Source organism: Hibiscus syriacus, unplaced genomic scaffold (assembly GCF_006381635.1).
Source record: "Hibiscus syriacus cultivar Baekdansim isolate YM2019G1 unplaced genomic scaffold, ASM638163v2 tig00110940_pilon, whole genome shotgun sequence".
Classification (NCBI taxonomy): domain Eukaryota; kingdom Viridiplantae; phylum Streptophyta; class Magnoliopsida; order Malvales; family Malvaceae; genus Hibiscus; species Hibiscus syriacus.
In genome coordinates this window covers 490,915-508,702 of record NW_024062923.1, presented here as the reverse complement: position 1 = coordinate 508,702, position 17,788 = coordinate 490,915, and the positions used below count along the sequence as shown (strand labels likewise).

The 17,788-nt window shown below is 31.3% G+C and overlaps 2 protein-coding genes across 2 annotated transcripts; both read left to right on the top strand.

Annotated features, from left to right (window-relative positions):
* Positions 1-12,206: 12,206 nt before the first annotated feature.
* On the top strand, positions 12,207-14,013 carry LOC120147749 (actin-7-like). The gene is made up of 4 exons (XM_039161059.1): positions 12,207-12,283; positions 12,387-12,780; positions 12,867-13,480; positions 13,577-14,013. The coding sequence occupies exons 1-4, from the start codon at positions 12,224-12,226 to the stop codon at positions 13,640-13,642; spliced, it is 1,134 nt and encodes a 377-aa protein (XP_039016990.1). The 5' UTR covers positions 12,207-12,223; the 3' UTR covers positions 13,643-14,013.
* Positions 14,014-15,766: 1,753 nt separating this feature from the next.
* On the top strand, positions 15,767-17,711 carry LOC120147748 (trihelix transcription factor GT-2-like). Its single transcript, XM_039161058.1, has 2 exons — positions 15,767-16,058; positions 16,399-17,711. Exons 1-2 carry the CDS (start codon positions 15,832-15,834, stop codon positions 17,576-17,578), a joined length of 1,407 nt encoding a protein of 468 aa, XP_039016989.1. The 5' UTR covers positions 15,767-15,831; the 3' UTR covers positions 17,579-17,711.
* Positions 17,712-17,788: the final 77 nt, after the last annotated feature.

Here is a 17,788-nt window from a genome sequence, read left to right as displayed (position 1 = left end):
TACTCCGAAAAAACCCAAAACCATCGTCGTTGGTTCCCTCGCATTCGATCGATCCGGGAGTCTACTTCTTTCACCTCCGCCACCTCCGAGCTCCTCGAGAATTTGCGACCAAACAGTCGTTTTGGAGTGTTGTCACCACCGTCAATCGTGCTGCTATCATTGTCGATGATTTTGTTCGCCGCATCCCGTTAGTAAGAGGGTTTGGGAACCCTATTTTCAAAGATAGTATGGATAAGGGTTTGGGCCAAAGGGTTGGTGTGACCTAAACCCATTACCCAATATGATGGGTCTGATCTGGAAAATCTGTGCCAGCAGACCCAAACTGGGTTGACTCGAAATCTATTGACCAGTTTGACTGTTGACTTTTGGGTTGACTTTGATCAAAAAGTAATTTTTTTCGAAAAATAATATTTTATGTTTTTCGATATCTTGAGTTCATTTTTTAGGTCTGTTTCGCCAAATTTAATCCCAGTAAGTTGTTTTTGGCATTTTTCTCCCGATTCAATACGAGTTTTCAAGTTTAAGTTCTGTTTCTAATGTAACTGGTTTTGCCTTGTATCCGATATATTATAGGACGTGGAATTAAAGTTCGAGGGCGATCAAATAGAGTTTAATTGATTCATCGATGTAGCTAAAAAATCGAGATAATACAATACTACCTTATGTATGCTTTATGGAACATGTTGGTATCGGTTAAATGTGTGTAGTTAATATTTCTAAACTCGATCCAAAGGCAATGTAAAGTAATTAAACTGAATAAGACTCAGATTATAAATACAAGATATTAGAATAATGATAAGAAATAATTTCAGGTTCAGTGATTAACTAATAAAGCAATCAACCTCAAAATCTTTAAATTCTAATTATTCTCGTTAAAAGTTTTAATACCGAATCACCTGGTTAAGAAATTACGAATTACTCCTATGAGGTAAAAATGGTTTGGACTGACCCTGATAGTGAAAGTACAATTAGAATTTATATTTAATACGATAAACTACTAATGCAACTGTTAAATTCCTAATTTGTTCGGAAAGTCATTGGTAATTAGATCTTAACATCCGAGAAAGTACAAAACCTAGAATTATTGATTTATCATCAAACAACTAAAGGCTAAAACATCGAAAGTACTATTTATGTTTGAATTGTTCAAAAAAATTGAACTAAATGGAAATACCGGATTGAAAGAATGACCAAAATGCCCCTAAAGTGTAAAATGGCCCAAAGTACCTCCAAGCCCTTGAATGACTGAATACACTCAAGCTCCGATATGAATAAATCACCCTCGAATATCAAAATGACCTAGAATTTCTACTTCCTGAGCGAACACCCAAATGCTAAATTACCGAAAGTACTTTACACGTCTGAATTACTCGAAATGACTATATTATATGACAAAGTTGAACTGAATGGAAGTACTGTACGTATCAAAATCGTTGAAAAGACCAGATTACTCTGAAAACTCTGAAATGATCATGATAAACTTTAATACTAAATGACCTAAGTACCCTCTATGACCTAGAATTAAATGGATGACTTTTATAAGTTTGGAAACATTGATGAACTTATATGTTGTACCGTCCATAAGGGTTAGGAACCCTTAATCAAACACTTATAAATTTCTTGATACCATTGCAATACATAAATGAAATAAATACCATTTGACTACTTGTTCGTCTCCCTAAGATCCATTCAGCGATGATTCTGGAGGTGATCAATTCAACTAGAGTAATCGGTATTAAGAAGTGAATAATGGTGAAGTACATCGGTCTGAATGATTGGCAAGTATCGCAGTGTTGGAATTGGATAGTTTAATTTGACTCGAAATCATAATAATTCGATTTAAATCCTAAATGATACAAATTTTTGGTTCACTCTCATTAGGTTAAGTTACTAAGAATTCTTCAATAAACCAAAATGTCTAAAATGTCTCTGATTTCCTGAATAATGGAATCACTCCTGTCATATCTGAAATCTCAAGTAACTCTGATGTAAAAGATTCTGAATACCTTCATGATTACTTAGTGCCTCCGAAAAATATATGAATATTATATGATCTTGATAAATCACTTCCCGAATGACTGATGAATCTGTTACCTATCAAACCCTTTTTTATAAGGATCTTATTTCTGAATTCCTATCAATTTACAAAAGTTTTATGGTTCCCTACTTGATAAATACCAAGTACCTCCAGAGAATAATTGGATCCACTAGTGTGTTCCCTATGTGCTATATGATTTTTTTATTTGTCATGAAATGTGATTTACTAAAGTTACTATTTTACTGAATCTTTTAACTATTCAATATTCTGATTTATTGGTGTATTGATTTACTGTTTATGAACTATGGCTACTGATATGTGCTCTCTGGTTATATGTTTTCACGAAAAAATACAATCGTTTCTGATTTATGGATCATGGAATCTTCTGGTTACTACTTGAACTGTTTTATTGGGACACTATCTAGGTAGGATTCTGGAGTATGGAGGTTCAGCTCTGATCAAGCTGGTAATTCCTTATGGACCTAATGTATTCCTTGGGTAGTCTCTAAGGCCCCAAGGCGCTCCCTTAGTATGGGGGTTGTATTTTGGTGTACGGATTGAGGGTATTCATGTGATTTAAATAACTGCATTGTCATTTTTACAACATTCTACTAGATCATGGTTTTGATATTAAAGTTACTGCTCAATCTGATTTCTACTGGATACTATATGGGTAGGAGTTTGGAGTACGAAGGTTCAGCTCTGATCAAGCTGGTAAATCCTTACGGACCTAAGGAGACCCTTGGGTAGGCCCATAGGCCCTAAGGTACTCCCTTAGGGTGGCTCATTTGTTGTGTGCTTAGGGTAAGTCCTTATGGATGCAGTTATGGGGAAACTGTATATCGGTGTTTGGTTGGAGGGTATTATAGTGGTTTTAAAATATGTTTTAAACTACTAATGTTTTTAAAGGATTTGTACACATTTCTCTGTTTTGTTGGAACACACTAGACTCCTCAATCTAATATTCTGGATCTGTCTCTCTGAATACTTCCTTCACCGTAAATTCAATTTTGCAACTGAAGACTTAGCTAATGGAATCTGAATTCACTGCTAGAATATGATGATGTCCGTCCCACTAAAGAAAGTTATGATTTACCATATACCCGATGACCTATTGCATTCATCTGGTAGTTCTATATTACTGAGCTTTCTAAAGCTCACTTTGATAATTACCATTTCAGGTTAAAGAGTTTGATCCTATGCTTTTACCGACATCAGTAGATGAGTTCCACTGGCGTTACTTGTGGAGTATAATGCATGTAATTAGGGGGCATGAATGTTGTATTATGTTTTTATATTCGAGTCTGAAACTTCTTTTATTACTGAATATTATTGAATTTTATTTTTAATATATAAATGATTTTCTGAATTTGTATTTTATTTATAAATTATTTCACAGTTTTAAATGGATTAACAAAAAATTAATTTTTCCTAGATTTTTATTGTGGGTTGCTCTGGTGGTCCTAATGTGACATCTCTGATCAGATCAAGTCACCCGCATCGGTCTAAGGTGTTATATACCTTATAATCACTCTAGACTATTAAAAAAATCTTATTAAATTATCGTTATCAATTAATTAGGTGTTAACCAACAACTAGTTGGTCTAGTAAGATAAGACACTAGATTCCTTAAGCAATGCCAGGTGTTCGAATCCTGACGTTTTTGAATGAAGCAAACTGGGTTGGGAGGGTTGCCCTCGCCGCTGTAGTACTCGATCTAGATTAGTCGATCAATAGATCGGATACCAATGATTAATTCAAAAAAATAATTAGGTATTAATTTAATTAAAAAATTAAAAATATTTTTATAAATAATAATTAAATATGTTTTATAATGATTTTATCTTTTCACAATATTTAAATAAAAAAATTAAAAATAATTTATCTAAGAATCGGATTCATGTAAATCAACTTGAATTTTTAAAATTTGTGGACAATAATGCTAGTTAATTGTTATTGTGGACCGTCCGAGACTCACGATTAATCTTTTTTCACCTCACTCTTTTTCTTCCTCTTTTTTTTTTCTTTTTAATTTTCTAGCCTTCTTTTGCTTGACTCATTGCTTTCTTTCTTTTCTCACACTCACCTATCATCAATGACGATCAAGTCGACATTGGTAGATAATTCGACCACTAAAGACTTCCATATTGTATATATATATCCATTTTATAAATACATGATTTATTTTGTAAACCAATTTTTTTGTTTAATAAGTCCATTTTTTAAAAATAATACATCTTTGTATCTTATCTCATTTAAAATTTGTGTTTTATCTCATACACATTTTGATCATGTTTTTGTAAGTCTATTTATTTCTTTTTAGAAATGATTTTATTGTCAGCCGTAGAGTTGATAAATATTCAGTTATTTTTCAGTATATCCATTTTTGGATCCAGTGGAATATACAATATAATATTTATGATTATAATTTTTTTTAAATAAATTATTAGGGATCAGATTATAAAATTAACCAGGTGACGGATCTCCCAACAAGCAGACTTTAATAATACTCCAACAATGCGACCTCTTCTGCTTATTATTCTTAACAGCTAAGCTAAGCAAAGTTTTTACCAATTGAGGCTTGTAAATCAAATAAATATACCGTGGTAGAACATTTATACCATATGTAATAATTACTATTTCTTTGCTTTCACTTTACTTTTTCACCTATTCTATGCTCACAACGTACGCCTTGTTACGTTAAGATATAAATAAATAAAAATACTTGCAAGTTGTTAATAATTGAAGTAAATCATTGACTTCATTATTCTTTTAAAATATTTGGATAAAATTAACACCCTTGATAATTAAAAATAAATTAACACTCTCGATAACTGGTTGTATGTATGAGTGCATGATTAGGTATTTTTATGGGATGTTTTTGATGAGTTGAATATAGTTTGGGATACATGGACTCATAAGGTAATTTTAAATTTTGATAATCTCGTTGTAATTTGAGTACATAGAAGCATAAGTTTGTATCCAAGTCTTTTGAGAATATATGATTATGTTTCTAAAGCCGTGAATTGTACGCGTACTTTATTTTTCTCGTGAAGGGAACGTAGTTATTGACATAATTAAACTATTTTCTTTCTACAAGTTCTCTATTAAGTTCTTCATACATTCTCTGCTTTCTTCAAAGTTTTGAGAAGAACAATATCATCGATTTCCACTTTAGTCTTTGGGTATACAAATTTTGAAAGATCGTGTTAATCTCTGGACAACATCCATTTTCAAGGATTATACTAATCATGATGATTTTGCTTCTAAAACAATGATTTCATCCACGTTATGATCAACACTGACTTCATACTTTCATTTTTTTCAGTCAATATTAACATCTTGATTTTGTAGTCGTACTTCCATATTACCAACAATACTATACTAGTTAACTCGGTTCTCCTCAATCCATATTACCAACAATACTATACTAGTTAACATCATATTGAATGCCACCAAAAGCATGACTCCGAAAGAGAAAACGTGTGATTTTTCACTCAAAGCATACCCATGAGCGAAATACGTTTGGGAAGAGAATCAAATGAATAAATGCAACTAACAAAAAACTTGTAATTGCTTATCCTATGGACCAAACAACAAGAATGCATGGTCTTCTTACCCAAAAGCATGCTGCATCCGGGTTGGTCTATTGATTAGGTACCTCGGTCTCCTTTTCCGGGTCAAGCGTTACTTTACATGATGCCATAACTGTCTTTCTTGTTATCAGGGACGAATGTATTAAGCCCTTAGGAATATTTACTCTCTATTATTTTGGAAAGATTGTAAAATTTAGTTTAATGTTAAAGAAAGAAAGAAAAAATGGCTACCCAATTTTTTAAAAAGGAAAGGCTGTTAAAATTTTAAACCATATTTTTAAATTTTTAAATCCATCATTATCGTCGTGATCAAGTTTAAAACATCCGGCCGAGAAAGAGAGTGATGTTAGGAATGAGCGTTGGACGCATTTTGGAAGAATAGTAAGTTTGAATCATGAAATCCAACCCTATTGCCTTGGAATCAATCTTTCTTTGGAAGAAAACTTAAACATCACATTTGTATGAGATGTTGAGATTACAACACAAAGGAACATAATTCACGGTCAACCCAATTTATCTCATCTACAAGAGTAGACATATTTGTCAATGGTCAACATCATATATGAGATGATTAAATAGAAGAGTTAAGCTAAATTTCAAATACATAAAAGTAGAATGACTTAGAGCATAGTTTAACCTTTATTAACATGGTTTATCATTCATTTTTATTTAACTAAAATAATTAAAACAATAAAAATGGACTCAAGTCGTTACAAATGAGTAAATTTGTTACAAATCTCACATTTTTGAAATTACTTTATATTACTAAAATAGCATCTAAAAAATTATTTCTTAAATCCTAGATCAAAATTATTAAAAAATAATAATAAATATTATTTTTACTATAATATATTATAAGTATGCACTACAGTGTCTGATTTTTTTTATTAAATTATTAAAATAATATATATTCTTTTACTGAAATAGCATCTGAAAAAAATTATTCTTAAATAAATTACATCCATTTATGTCACATAAAATGAAGGTGTGTCTATGTGACAGTGCTTTTTGAAAGATTTTTCCTCCAGGAAGTATCTTTGCTTATGTGACACGTCACATGCAAAATATAATTTATGTTGATACTCTAAGTGATCTACCATGTAAGCAAAAACGTTTTCTTGAAGAAAATCTTTTTAAAAGACGTTGCCACTTATACACATATTTACCTATGTAATAGAAATATGTGTCCTTAAAAAAAGGTTCTATTTTAGTAAAAAAGAATAAAAAAGTATTATTTTAATAATTTAACTTTGATTATTATTCTTTCAAAATAAATATAAAAAAATTATAAAATTTTAAATACTTAAATGCTCTATTACCCTTAAAGTATGTTACTCGTATCGGATTGCACCTTAAAATATTTTTTAGGACGTTTTGTCTTCTAAAATTCAAATTATTACCTATTTTATCTCAAATTGAAAAAAATTATTGTTGACCAATCAAAACTTTCACAGCACCCTTTAATTTCCATTTTCTTTTTTTTAATCTAAATAAATAAATAAAATAATATTTTAATTATTAAATATATAATATCAATTATCAGATGTTAACTCCGTCTCCCTCGCCTCTCCCTCACCCGTTACCGTCGTCTTTTGGTCGCCTCCTTCATCACCCATCTCCGCCAGACGCTTCATTTTCACACTTCTTTGTATATCTGAGCTAACCTTTGAAATCCCAGAAAGTCTCAAGCGCCTTCCTCCTCAAATCCCCTATCACCACCGCATCAAACCATACATCAACATGCTAACTTATCCATACTTGACCCCATTTTGTTTCAGTTTAAAGCTCAATTCATTCATTGTTTTTTGAAGCGAAAATGAGAAATCTCGTACTTAAATTCTTCAAAACAAATCCACTCAAAGGATCATTGTCTCTTTGAAATTCTCACAACCTCATCAACAATAATCCCTAGACTCAGTTCTTCACTTATTTCCCAACATCCCCACCGTGTTTTATTAACCAAACTAAATCCCCTCATCCAAGTGTTTTTTTTTTTCAATACCAAACCTTTAAAAGATGGTAATTTTACTAACTTTTGGTTTTTTCCCCCGATTTCCCATTAGGATAATTGTTGAATTCTATTGACTCTACTGAATTTGATCCACTAATGGCAATGAAGACCAAGGAGGGAACAATAGAGATAAGTAAATGATGCTAGAAAATTTTAAGCTGATCGTATGAAGAAAAAAGGGAAGAAGAAGAGAAGAACAACTAGCACAAGTACAAGAGGGTGAGGAGAGACGAGGGAGACGAAGTTAACCTTTGATAATCGATATTATATATATTTGATAATGAATGTCCGATCATTCTTGTATTCGCTAGTGTTAGAACTCGTGATCTGAATAATAATTATTAATTTAATCACTGATATAAGTTAGTTTGTGTCATTTAAGTCAATTTATAAATATTTTTGTTTGAATTATAGATTATACATATGAACTTTCAAAAGAGTTATTATAATTTAAATCTTATTAAAAGAAATTACCATTCAACTGTTATGCTTATAAGTTATAACCGAGTAAATTATCACAATAACTTTGAAACATAAATTACAACAACAAACTTGTTCTATTTCGAGGTATAAACGGCAAAACTTTCAAGAAAAAAAATCAAAATCCCTTGAGAGTCTAAAATACAAATTGAGGATGTCTCAGGTACGACAGACTTAATATACGGTTAAAGAAAGTCGCTACCGAAAACGTTAATATATTGTTTTAACAATTTTGGTAAAGCGCTACCTAAAACATTATTTTTCTACCGAAAATGTTAATATTTGACGCTACCTAAAATATTTAACATTTCTGGTAAAACATTACCTAAAATATTTTTTTTACTGAAAATGTTAATATTAGATTCTATCGGAAATTAGGAAATGTTAATATTGGATTATATCGGAAATTAATTAATAAAATTAACATTTCTAGTAAAAAATAATGTTTTAAATAACGTTTAATCAAAAATATTAATAAATATAAATATTTTCGATAAAATATTTTCTTAACATTATATTAAGATTTTCGTACTCAAAATTACCACAAATCAAAATTACCACAAATCGAAGAAAAAGTGAAAACACTATATATGTGGGTGTAAAAAAAACTGTCACCCCATCTTATTTCGGCGATTTGACCTAACTAACAGCCTATACACCTATAATTCTCGATATAACATCGTTTGATTAATATTTTTCTAACTAACACCTTTCGATTGAGCTGGCACAAAGGCGCGTTCCCGGGGATACACTTTACTAGGGTTTGCTTATGTGGACGTAAGGCGCGTTTCTAGGAATGCGCTTTCCAGCCACGTGTAAAAATCGGGTATTAATATTGTAAATATTTTTAAAATGGTGTATAATATGTAATTAAATTCTATTAGGGTAATATTTATGTAAAAACGTCAACTTTATTTATTTATTTTTTGTTGTGAAAAAAAACTTTATACGTTAAAATCTTTAAATATCATATTGCAAATTATTTTATAACTCGACAAATTTTGATTTTTGCATGAAATAACACAATACGTATAATCTAGTATATGAAAACTTTGAGGGTAAGTAATATAAAATATGAATAATTTTATAAAAGTTTTATAACTAGTATTTTTTTACAAAAAGATGATGATGACGATGATGAGAAATATTTTATAATTTAAAAAAATAATAAATTTTATATATTTTTGAAAAATTTATTGACTTTTAAAATTAATTGTTAAAAAATATAAAAAAATATTAAAATAAACTTTTAATTACAATTGAGGGATCAAATGAATTATTATTCATTAATTATTAATATTTATTGTATATTTTTTAAAATTAAAATTAAAAAGAATATTTTAAATAAAGAGGTTATATTTTTTAGTTTTACATTTTTTTTCATTAGAATTTAATATTTTTTTAATATTTTTTTTAAAATTAATATTAGAAAGAATATTTTAAATAAAGAGGTGATATTTTAATAATTAATGAATAATAATTCATTTGATCCTTCAATTGTAATTAAAATTTTATTTAATAATTTTTATATTTTTAAATAATTAATTTTAAAAGTCAATAAATTTTTTAAAAATATATGAAATTTATAATTTTTTAAATTATAAAATATTTCTTATCATCATCATCATCATCATTTTATAAAAAAATACTAGTTATAAAACTTTTATAAAATTATTCATATTTTAAATTATTTACCCTCAAAGTTTTCATATACTAGATTATAAGTATTAAGTAGTTTCATACAAAAATCAAAATTTATCAAGTTATAAAATAATTTGTAATATAATATTTAAAGATTTTAACATAGAAAATTTTTTCACAACAAAAATTAAATAAATAAAATTGACGTTTTTACATAAATATTACACTACTAGAATTTAATTATATATTAAATACTATTTTAAAAATATTTACAATATTAACACCCGATTTTTACATGTGGCTTGAAAGTTCAACCCTGAAAACGCATCTTACGTCTTTTGTGTCACCTTAACCGGAAACGTTTTAGCTAGTGAAATATAAATCAAATGGTGTTATATTGGACATATTAGATTTATAGGTTGTTAATTAAGTCAAATCGCATGGTGGTCGAAATGATTTCCATTGCCTTTAATTTAGAGTTGGTATGAATATTTATGAAAATCTAAAATATTATAAATCAATAATATATTCAAATTTAAAATATTTATAAATAAAAATACCAATACAATGTATACAAACAGTTAAACTTATTTGTATTTTAATTTCTTCAATATTTTGTATGAATTTTTAAAAAATATGTTTATATTTCATGTAATATTTTAATATAAATTTATCTAACACCAATATATTACGTAATATCACTTTATTAGAAAACTAAAATTAAATATTTTCTATCAATAAAAATGAAATTCAATCCCTTACCTTGAAACTGTCCATTATTTTTTCATATATAAATACCCGTCTTTCGCTCCGTTCATTCTCCATTTCCGTCTGCAGCAGCATAGCCACCCGAGAGAAAGAGAGAAAACAACCGACGTCTTTTTCTCCGTCCTCGTCTTCGTCTTCATCCTTCTCTTTCTTCATCCAGTACTTCTCCTTGCTTCTGTTCTTAATCAGGTGAATCTTTTAGTTTGCTTCTATTTTACTTTTAAATCAACTGATCTGTGGGTTTTTGATGTTTTACCGATGATGGAGAATGAGATCTAAAGTGCTTTCAGTTTCCATAGAGTTTGATATAGCTCGATCTGGTTCTTTTTCTATCTGGATCTTTACTTAGCTTGGGTTGCTTAATTATATTGCGATTTCTTTATAGATCTTTATGAGAAGATTCATTTTCCCTTCCAGCTTGTTCTGGTTAATCCTTTCATTTTGTGATTTTAATTGATTTTTCAAGATTTGTTCTGAAGTTATTTGGAGGCTCTAGTTTTTTTTTCTTTGGATAATTGACTTAGTTTCTTGCTTATACTATCCATGAATGGTTTCTATGTTTTGGATTGTGAAATTGGTTGGCTAACAGAACTTAACTTTTCTAAATGTTTTCAAATCGGCAAGTTCAAATCAGTTCAATCATTTCTTTTTTTTATATTATTCTGGGTAATACAAGGTAAAATCTGACGCTTCAGTTCTTGTATATCAAAAACTGAATGAGTCGTTTAATACATCAAAATTGACCGACCCGACTGACCAATATGTACGATAACCGAGATAATCCTTCGTTCGGGTTGGTCATTTTTTCCCTTTTTATCTATAGTTAATATTCCGTCGGATGGGATAGCTTAGTCTGGGTTGCTGTTGATTTGGGAAGGGGAGGGGGCGCCTAATATAATCAGAACTGATATTGATAGATACGTGTCACATCACGGTGGCTTAATTTTTTGCTTGGGTTTTAATCAATAAATTTTATTTTTAATTAACTTAATTGTAAATTTATAATTTTGGGTTGGGTTTATAAAATTGTAGTTTAAACTAAAATGAGTTGGGTTGTGTATGGATCAAGTTTAGGTATACTTATATAAAGGGTGTATTTGGTTTAGGTATAGTTATATAGTGTAAGTCGGTTTATTTGACTTTAAAGTAAATTCGACAACCGACTGATTAAATCTATTTAACCCAAACTTCCGAGCCAACAAAGTAAAAAAATCAACAAAACATAACTAATATGGTCAAATTGGTTTTTATTCAATTAGTTTATTCGGTTAACTGAACCTTTTGCACAACTGTAGTTTCTTTAGCTAACTAGGCTACTGAATAGTTTTGATTTATGTACTTGAAGAAAAGAATGATTACTTAAGTTTTTCTTCTTTCGTTTTTTTTTAATTATGTATAAATAGGATTGAATCTGTACCAATGTTTTAAATAGCGGTCCGCGACTGCGATAGCGCTCGCGAAATAGCGGTAGTGTTGCCTTCCGCTATACCTGCAATAGCCTCCGCTATGGCTGCAATTGCGGTAAACCAGATATGACCGAAAATGCGATCATGATTTGAATCCGTGATCTATACTTGTCAATTGTCATAGATTTCCCTTTTTCTTATTTACATGAAAAGGCGTAGGTTCCTGGTGGACAGTATTTTTTAAAACTCACTATCTCAAATCTCCTTTATAGATTTTTAAAGGATGGCTGATACCGAGGATATTCAACCCCTAGTTTGTGACAATGGAACTGGAATGGTGAAGGTTAGTGGATTTGTAGACCTGAGTTATTCTCTCCATTATTGTTTATTTCTTTAACGAAGAGCTTTACTTTGTCTTGGTTGAGCTGATTTTGTTTATCTTTCAGGCTGGTTTTGCTGGTGATGATGCTCCCAGGGCAGTTTTTCCCAGCATTGTTGGTCGACCAAGACACACTGGTGTCATGGTTGGGATGGGTCAGAAGGATGCCTATGTAGGAGATGAGGCACAATCTAAAAGAGGTATCCTTACTTTGAAATATCCCATTGAGCATGGTATTGTCAGCAACTGGGATGATATGGAAAAGATCTGGCATCATACATTCTACAATGAGCTCCGTGTTGCTCCAGAGGAGCACCCTGTTCTTCTCACTGAGGCACCTCTGAACCCCAAGGCCAATAGAGAAAAGATGACCCAGATCATGTTTGAGACCTTCAATGTACCTGCCATGTATGTTGCCATTCAGGCCGTTCTCTCTTTGTATGCCAGTGGTCGTACAACAGGTTCGTCAAATCCCTGTAAATGTTTCATAGTTTTTATAGATTGTTTCTAGTCAACCCACCACTGAATTATCTCCCTATTGGAACAGGTATTGTGCTGGATTCTGGTGATGGTGTCTCTCACACTGTGCCAATTTACGAAGGATATGCCCTTCCTCATGCCATTCTCCGTCTAGACCTTGCTGGTCGTGATCTTACTGATGCTCTGATGAAGATTCTTACTGAGAGAGGTTACATGTTCACAACCACTGCTGAACGGGAAATTGTCCGTGACATGAAAGAGAAGCTTGCATATGTTGCTCTGGACTACGAGCAAGAGCTGGAGACTGCCAAGAGCAGCTCTTCTGTTGAGAAGAACTATGAATTACCTGATGGACAAGTCATTACTATTGGGGCTGAGAGATTCCGTTGTCCCGAAGTCCTGTTCCAGCCATCTCTCATTGGAATGGAAGCTGCTGGAATCCATGAAACTACGTACAACTCGATCATGAAGTGCGATGTGGATATCAGGAAGGATCTGTACGGCAACATTGTGCTCAGTGGTGGCTCAACTATGTTCCCTGGCATTGCAGACCGTATGAGCAAGGAAATCACTGCCCTTGCTCCAAGCAGCATGAAGATCAAGGTCGTTGCACCACCAGAGAGAAAGTACAGTGTCTGGATTGGAGGATCTATCTTGGCATCGCTCAGCACCTTTCAGCAGGTGAAATATATTTTTGCATATAAGTGGCTTCCATTTATACTTTTCTGTGCATTGGTTGTCTGAGACTGACATATATCGGTTTACCTGCTGCATCAGATGTGGATTTCCAAGGGCGAGTATGACGAGTCTGGTCCATCCATTGTCCACAGGAAGTGTTTCTAAGAAACTCTGTAAGTGCTTTCATGGTCGGTTACATTTTCGGTTTAGTTGGCTTCTTCGTGTCCTGTGTCAAGTGAATTCAAGTCTGGTTCCCATGCGGGGAAGAATTGAAGGCAAGGAGAATTTGAGGGTGTTCTCCGGTATTAATGTATTATATAAGCCTTTCATCAGTTGTGATAACCCTCCGGTGTCATTTAACTGTGATGGCAGCCCTTCAGACAATTGGTTTTGGGGTCCTCCATTACCATGCATCTTTCAAACACGTTGCTGAATAGGGTGTTTGTAGCTGGAGGGTGTTTGTAGCTGGAGAGTGATTGTAGTGGTCATTATATTTTCTTTATTTTCATTTTAAAAGCATTTTTTTTACCTGAGAACATTCATGTTAATAGCTTTTATTGAAGTATTAATGATTCAAACGTGATATAATATCATGTTGCTTATATTTAAGTATATTATTGGTTTATCTCTAAAGTTTTTAAAAGGTTAAATGTTAATTTACCGAAAACTTTAAAAGCAATCTCCACCTCGTCTTTTATGTCATTTTAGGAGATATATTTTATTTGTTTGTTCACTTTTAAATATTTTATTTTTGTTTATATTAATTGATTTAAGATTTTAAAATATTTTTTGAAATAATAAACCGATTCTTAAATTATATAATTATTTAAAATACTTTGCTAAGCTTATGAAATAAAATGTATCATAAATAAGAAAATTACAAAAAAGTCAATGGACGGCAATCCCATTGGTCCCATGCAAACGCGTTGTGTACTTGAGCTTTCACCGTTCTTCAAAACTTGGACTTCTGCGTTAATTTTATGCAATGTGAAAACTTCTCCATAAAATCATCCAATTCTACACTACTTTCCTAATATCATCATATTTTTAATATTTTCTGGATAGAATTATTAATTTTATTATTATTTATTCATTTATTTTATTTATAATTCTTTGTAAAAAGATTTATTTGAACTTAAAATCTCTAGAGAAAATATTTTCTTTTTTATTATTGAGATTACTCAATGAATTCAAATAAATCAAATTTTAAATATATGTGTTTATTTAATAAATAATTTAGTTAATATATTAAAGATATTGTATTATCAAAATTTAAAAGAATTATTTTTTTATATATTTGATCTAATATAATTACGTGATAAATATATATATATATATATATATTTAAATTTTGCTTTACATAATTTAAATACGTTTTACCTTAAATTCAAACTAAAATTTAAACCTAAAAATAAAATAAAATAATATAATTGATATAATATTAATTCTTTAAGGATTGAATTAAATATTTCAAAATGTTAGTCTTTATAATATAAATAGTAATTTAAATACATTTAACTCAATTATTATTATTTTTATTTCCAATTCTACCCATGGCTTCCCAATATATTTAGGGTCACTTATCTTTTCATGCTCAAATTGTTCAAAGCCCACTTATATTGACCATTTCAAGATCAAGAGTTGGGTCAAACCATTCAAACAAGTCAAAAGATACAAAATAAAAAAAATCAATTTGAAAACATTAAGATATATATGAAATATAATTAAAAATACAATAAAAACACATATGGAGTAAAACTATAAAAACGTTATTAAATCAAAATTCATGAAATATTATTATTCTAACGTAGAAATAATTATTTTCATAAAAAACTAATACAATAATAATTATAAATGATACATGAACTTATTATTATTTTCAGTAGTAACGAGAATATTATTTTCTTTTGAGATTTCGAGTTTGAGTAAATATAACTATAGGGTGTATATATTATTAATCGATTAAAAAAATCTAAAATAATTTAATAGATAATATTTTATAACCATCCAGATTAAAGTATTGAAAAAAATTATAAACAATATGAATATGTGAAAAAAAATACCAGCTTGATTTTTGGCCCACACAACTCTCCCCATCTTATCTTTATTTTTTTTATAGAAAAAACTCTAATTCACCTATAGTTTCTTACCTACTTAGCCCAATTAAATGGTTGAATTATCAAGGCAAAAAATGAAAACTTTACCTTAAAAAAGAAAAAAGAAAGAAAACCCCATCCCTTAAATCTAGAAATATTTACCTTTTTCCACTCCTTCAAGAAAAAAACCCAATTAAAATCACATTTTTGGCTTTTGGGAGCTGTAAACAAATTTATTGGAGTGATCTTTTCTTAGTGATGATGGAAAATTCAAGTTCCCCAGAAAACAATACAGTCGTCGGCAACGTCAGCTCAGATAATGAAGAGGAAGCTAAGGTGAAAAATGAAGAGAGTGAACGGAATTTTTCTTCAGGGAACCGTTGGCCGAGGCAAGAGACTTTAGCTTTGTTGAATATAAGGTCTGAAATGGACGTTGCTTTTAGAGACTCCGGTGTCAAGGCTCCTCTCTGGGAAGAAGTTTCCAGGTTTGCTTTCTTTGTTTTTTTTTCTCGAGAAAATTAACTGGGAAATGTAGGGTTCTACACAGAGAATGTGGGAAACATTTGGGTTTTACTTATGTTGGGATATTGAATTCTTTCTAGTTTAATTATACTGTTTTTAAATTAACTTATTATGTGAATGCAGTAAAAAAAGGTATTAAAATATTGTTTTTTCTAATACTATTTTGTTTTAATTTCACTGTTAAGTTCAATAATGTTAACTATCTTTGATATTTCTAGTTAGTTAAATCCCGTTTGTTACATTAATTTTGCCAAGTTAAAGTAATTAAGTTTGAGGTGCAACAATGGGGATTTTTTTTCTCAGGAAAATGGCTGAGCTGGGATTTATTAGAAGTGACAAGAAATGTAAAGAGAAGTTTGAGAATATCTACAAGTACTATAGGAGAACCAAAGAATGTCGGTCCGGGAAAGCAAATGGGAAGAATTATAGGTTTTTCGAGCAATTAGAAGCATTACCTTCTTTTATTCCACCTGCCAGTGGAAATTTCAACGCCTCAGTTGAGCCATTGAATGTTATCCATGAAGCTATTCCGTTTTCAGCCCGAAATCCAGCTTCGAATTTCAATGAGACCTCTACCTCGATGACTTCTTCGTCCAGTAAGGAGTTGGATGAATCGGATGGGACTAGAAAGAAAAAGAGGAAACAGACAGACCTTTTCGAGAGGTTGATGAGGGAGATGAGGGAGAAACAAGAGAATTTGCAGAATAAGTTTATTGAGGCGATAGAGAAGTGTGAACAGGATAGGATGGCGAGAGAGGAAGCGTGGAAGGTACAAGAATTGGCTCGGATTAAGAGGGAGCGTGAGCTATTGGTGCAAGAGAGATCGATTGCAGCAGCTAAAGATGCAGCTGTGCTAGCGTTCCTACAGAAGTTTTCGGATCAATCGACCTCGGTGCAATTGTCTGAGACCACATTCCCGGTTGAGAAAGCTGTTGACCGGCAAGAAAATAGCTATGGTAGCGAGAGTTATACGCATCTAAGTAATTCTCGTTGGCCCAAAGATGAAGTGGAGGCTTTGATAAGATTGAGGACTAATCTTGATTTGCAATATCAAGACAACAGCCCCAAAGGCCCTCCTCTATGGGAGGAAATATCAACAGCAATGAAAAAGCTAGGCTACGATCGAAGCGCTAAGAGGTGTAAAGAGAAATGGGAGAATATGAACAAATACTTCAAAAGGGTGAAAGCAAGCAATAAGAAACGGCCTGAGGATTCCAAGACATGTTCTTACTTCAACCAACTAGATGCTTTACACAAAGAAAAGATTAAAAGGGTTGATGGCGCTTACGAGTTAAAGCCTGAGGAAGTCTTGATGCACATGATGGGTGCCCAAGAAGAACGACCGCGTCAAGAATCAGCAACGGAGGATGGTGAAAGTGAGAATGGTGATCAAACTCGGGATGACAACAGAAACACTGAAGGAGGAGGAGATGGTTTTCCAATCATAGGTAATGATCCTTCTTCCATGGCAATTATTGGCTGATTGTGAGAGAAGTAGTGGAATTTCCTTTTCGGATGCTTAAATTTTGTTAAAGTGGGTCATGGTCCATAGTGCTAGTGTCTGTAAAATAGTGTGCGGAGAGCTAAATTGAGTTTTGATACATCAAGTGGGTTAAATGATAGCTGTAAATGTACATTTTCGTCATCATTTGTTTTTGAATAAACTGTGTGAGAGGCTAAGTGAGGGTGGAAT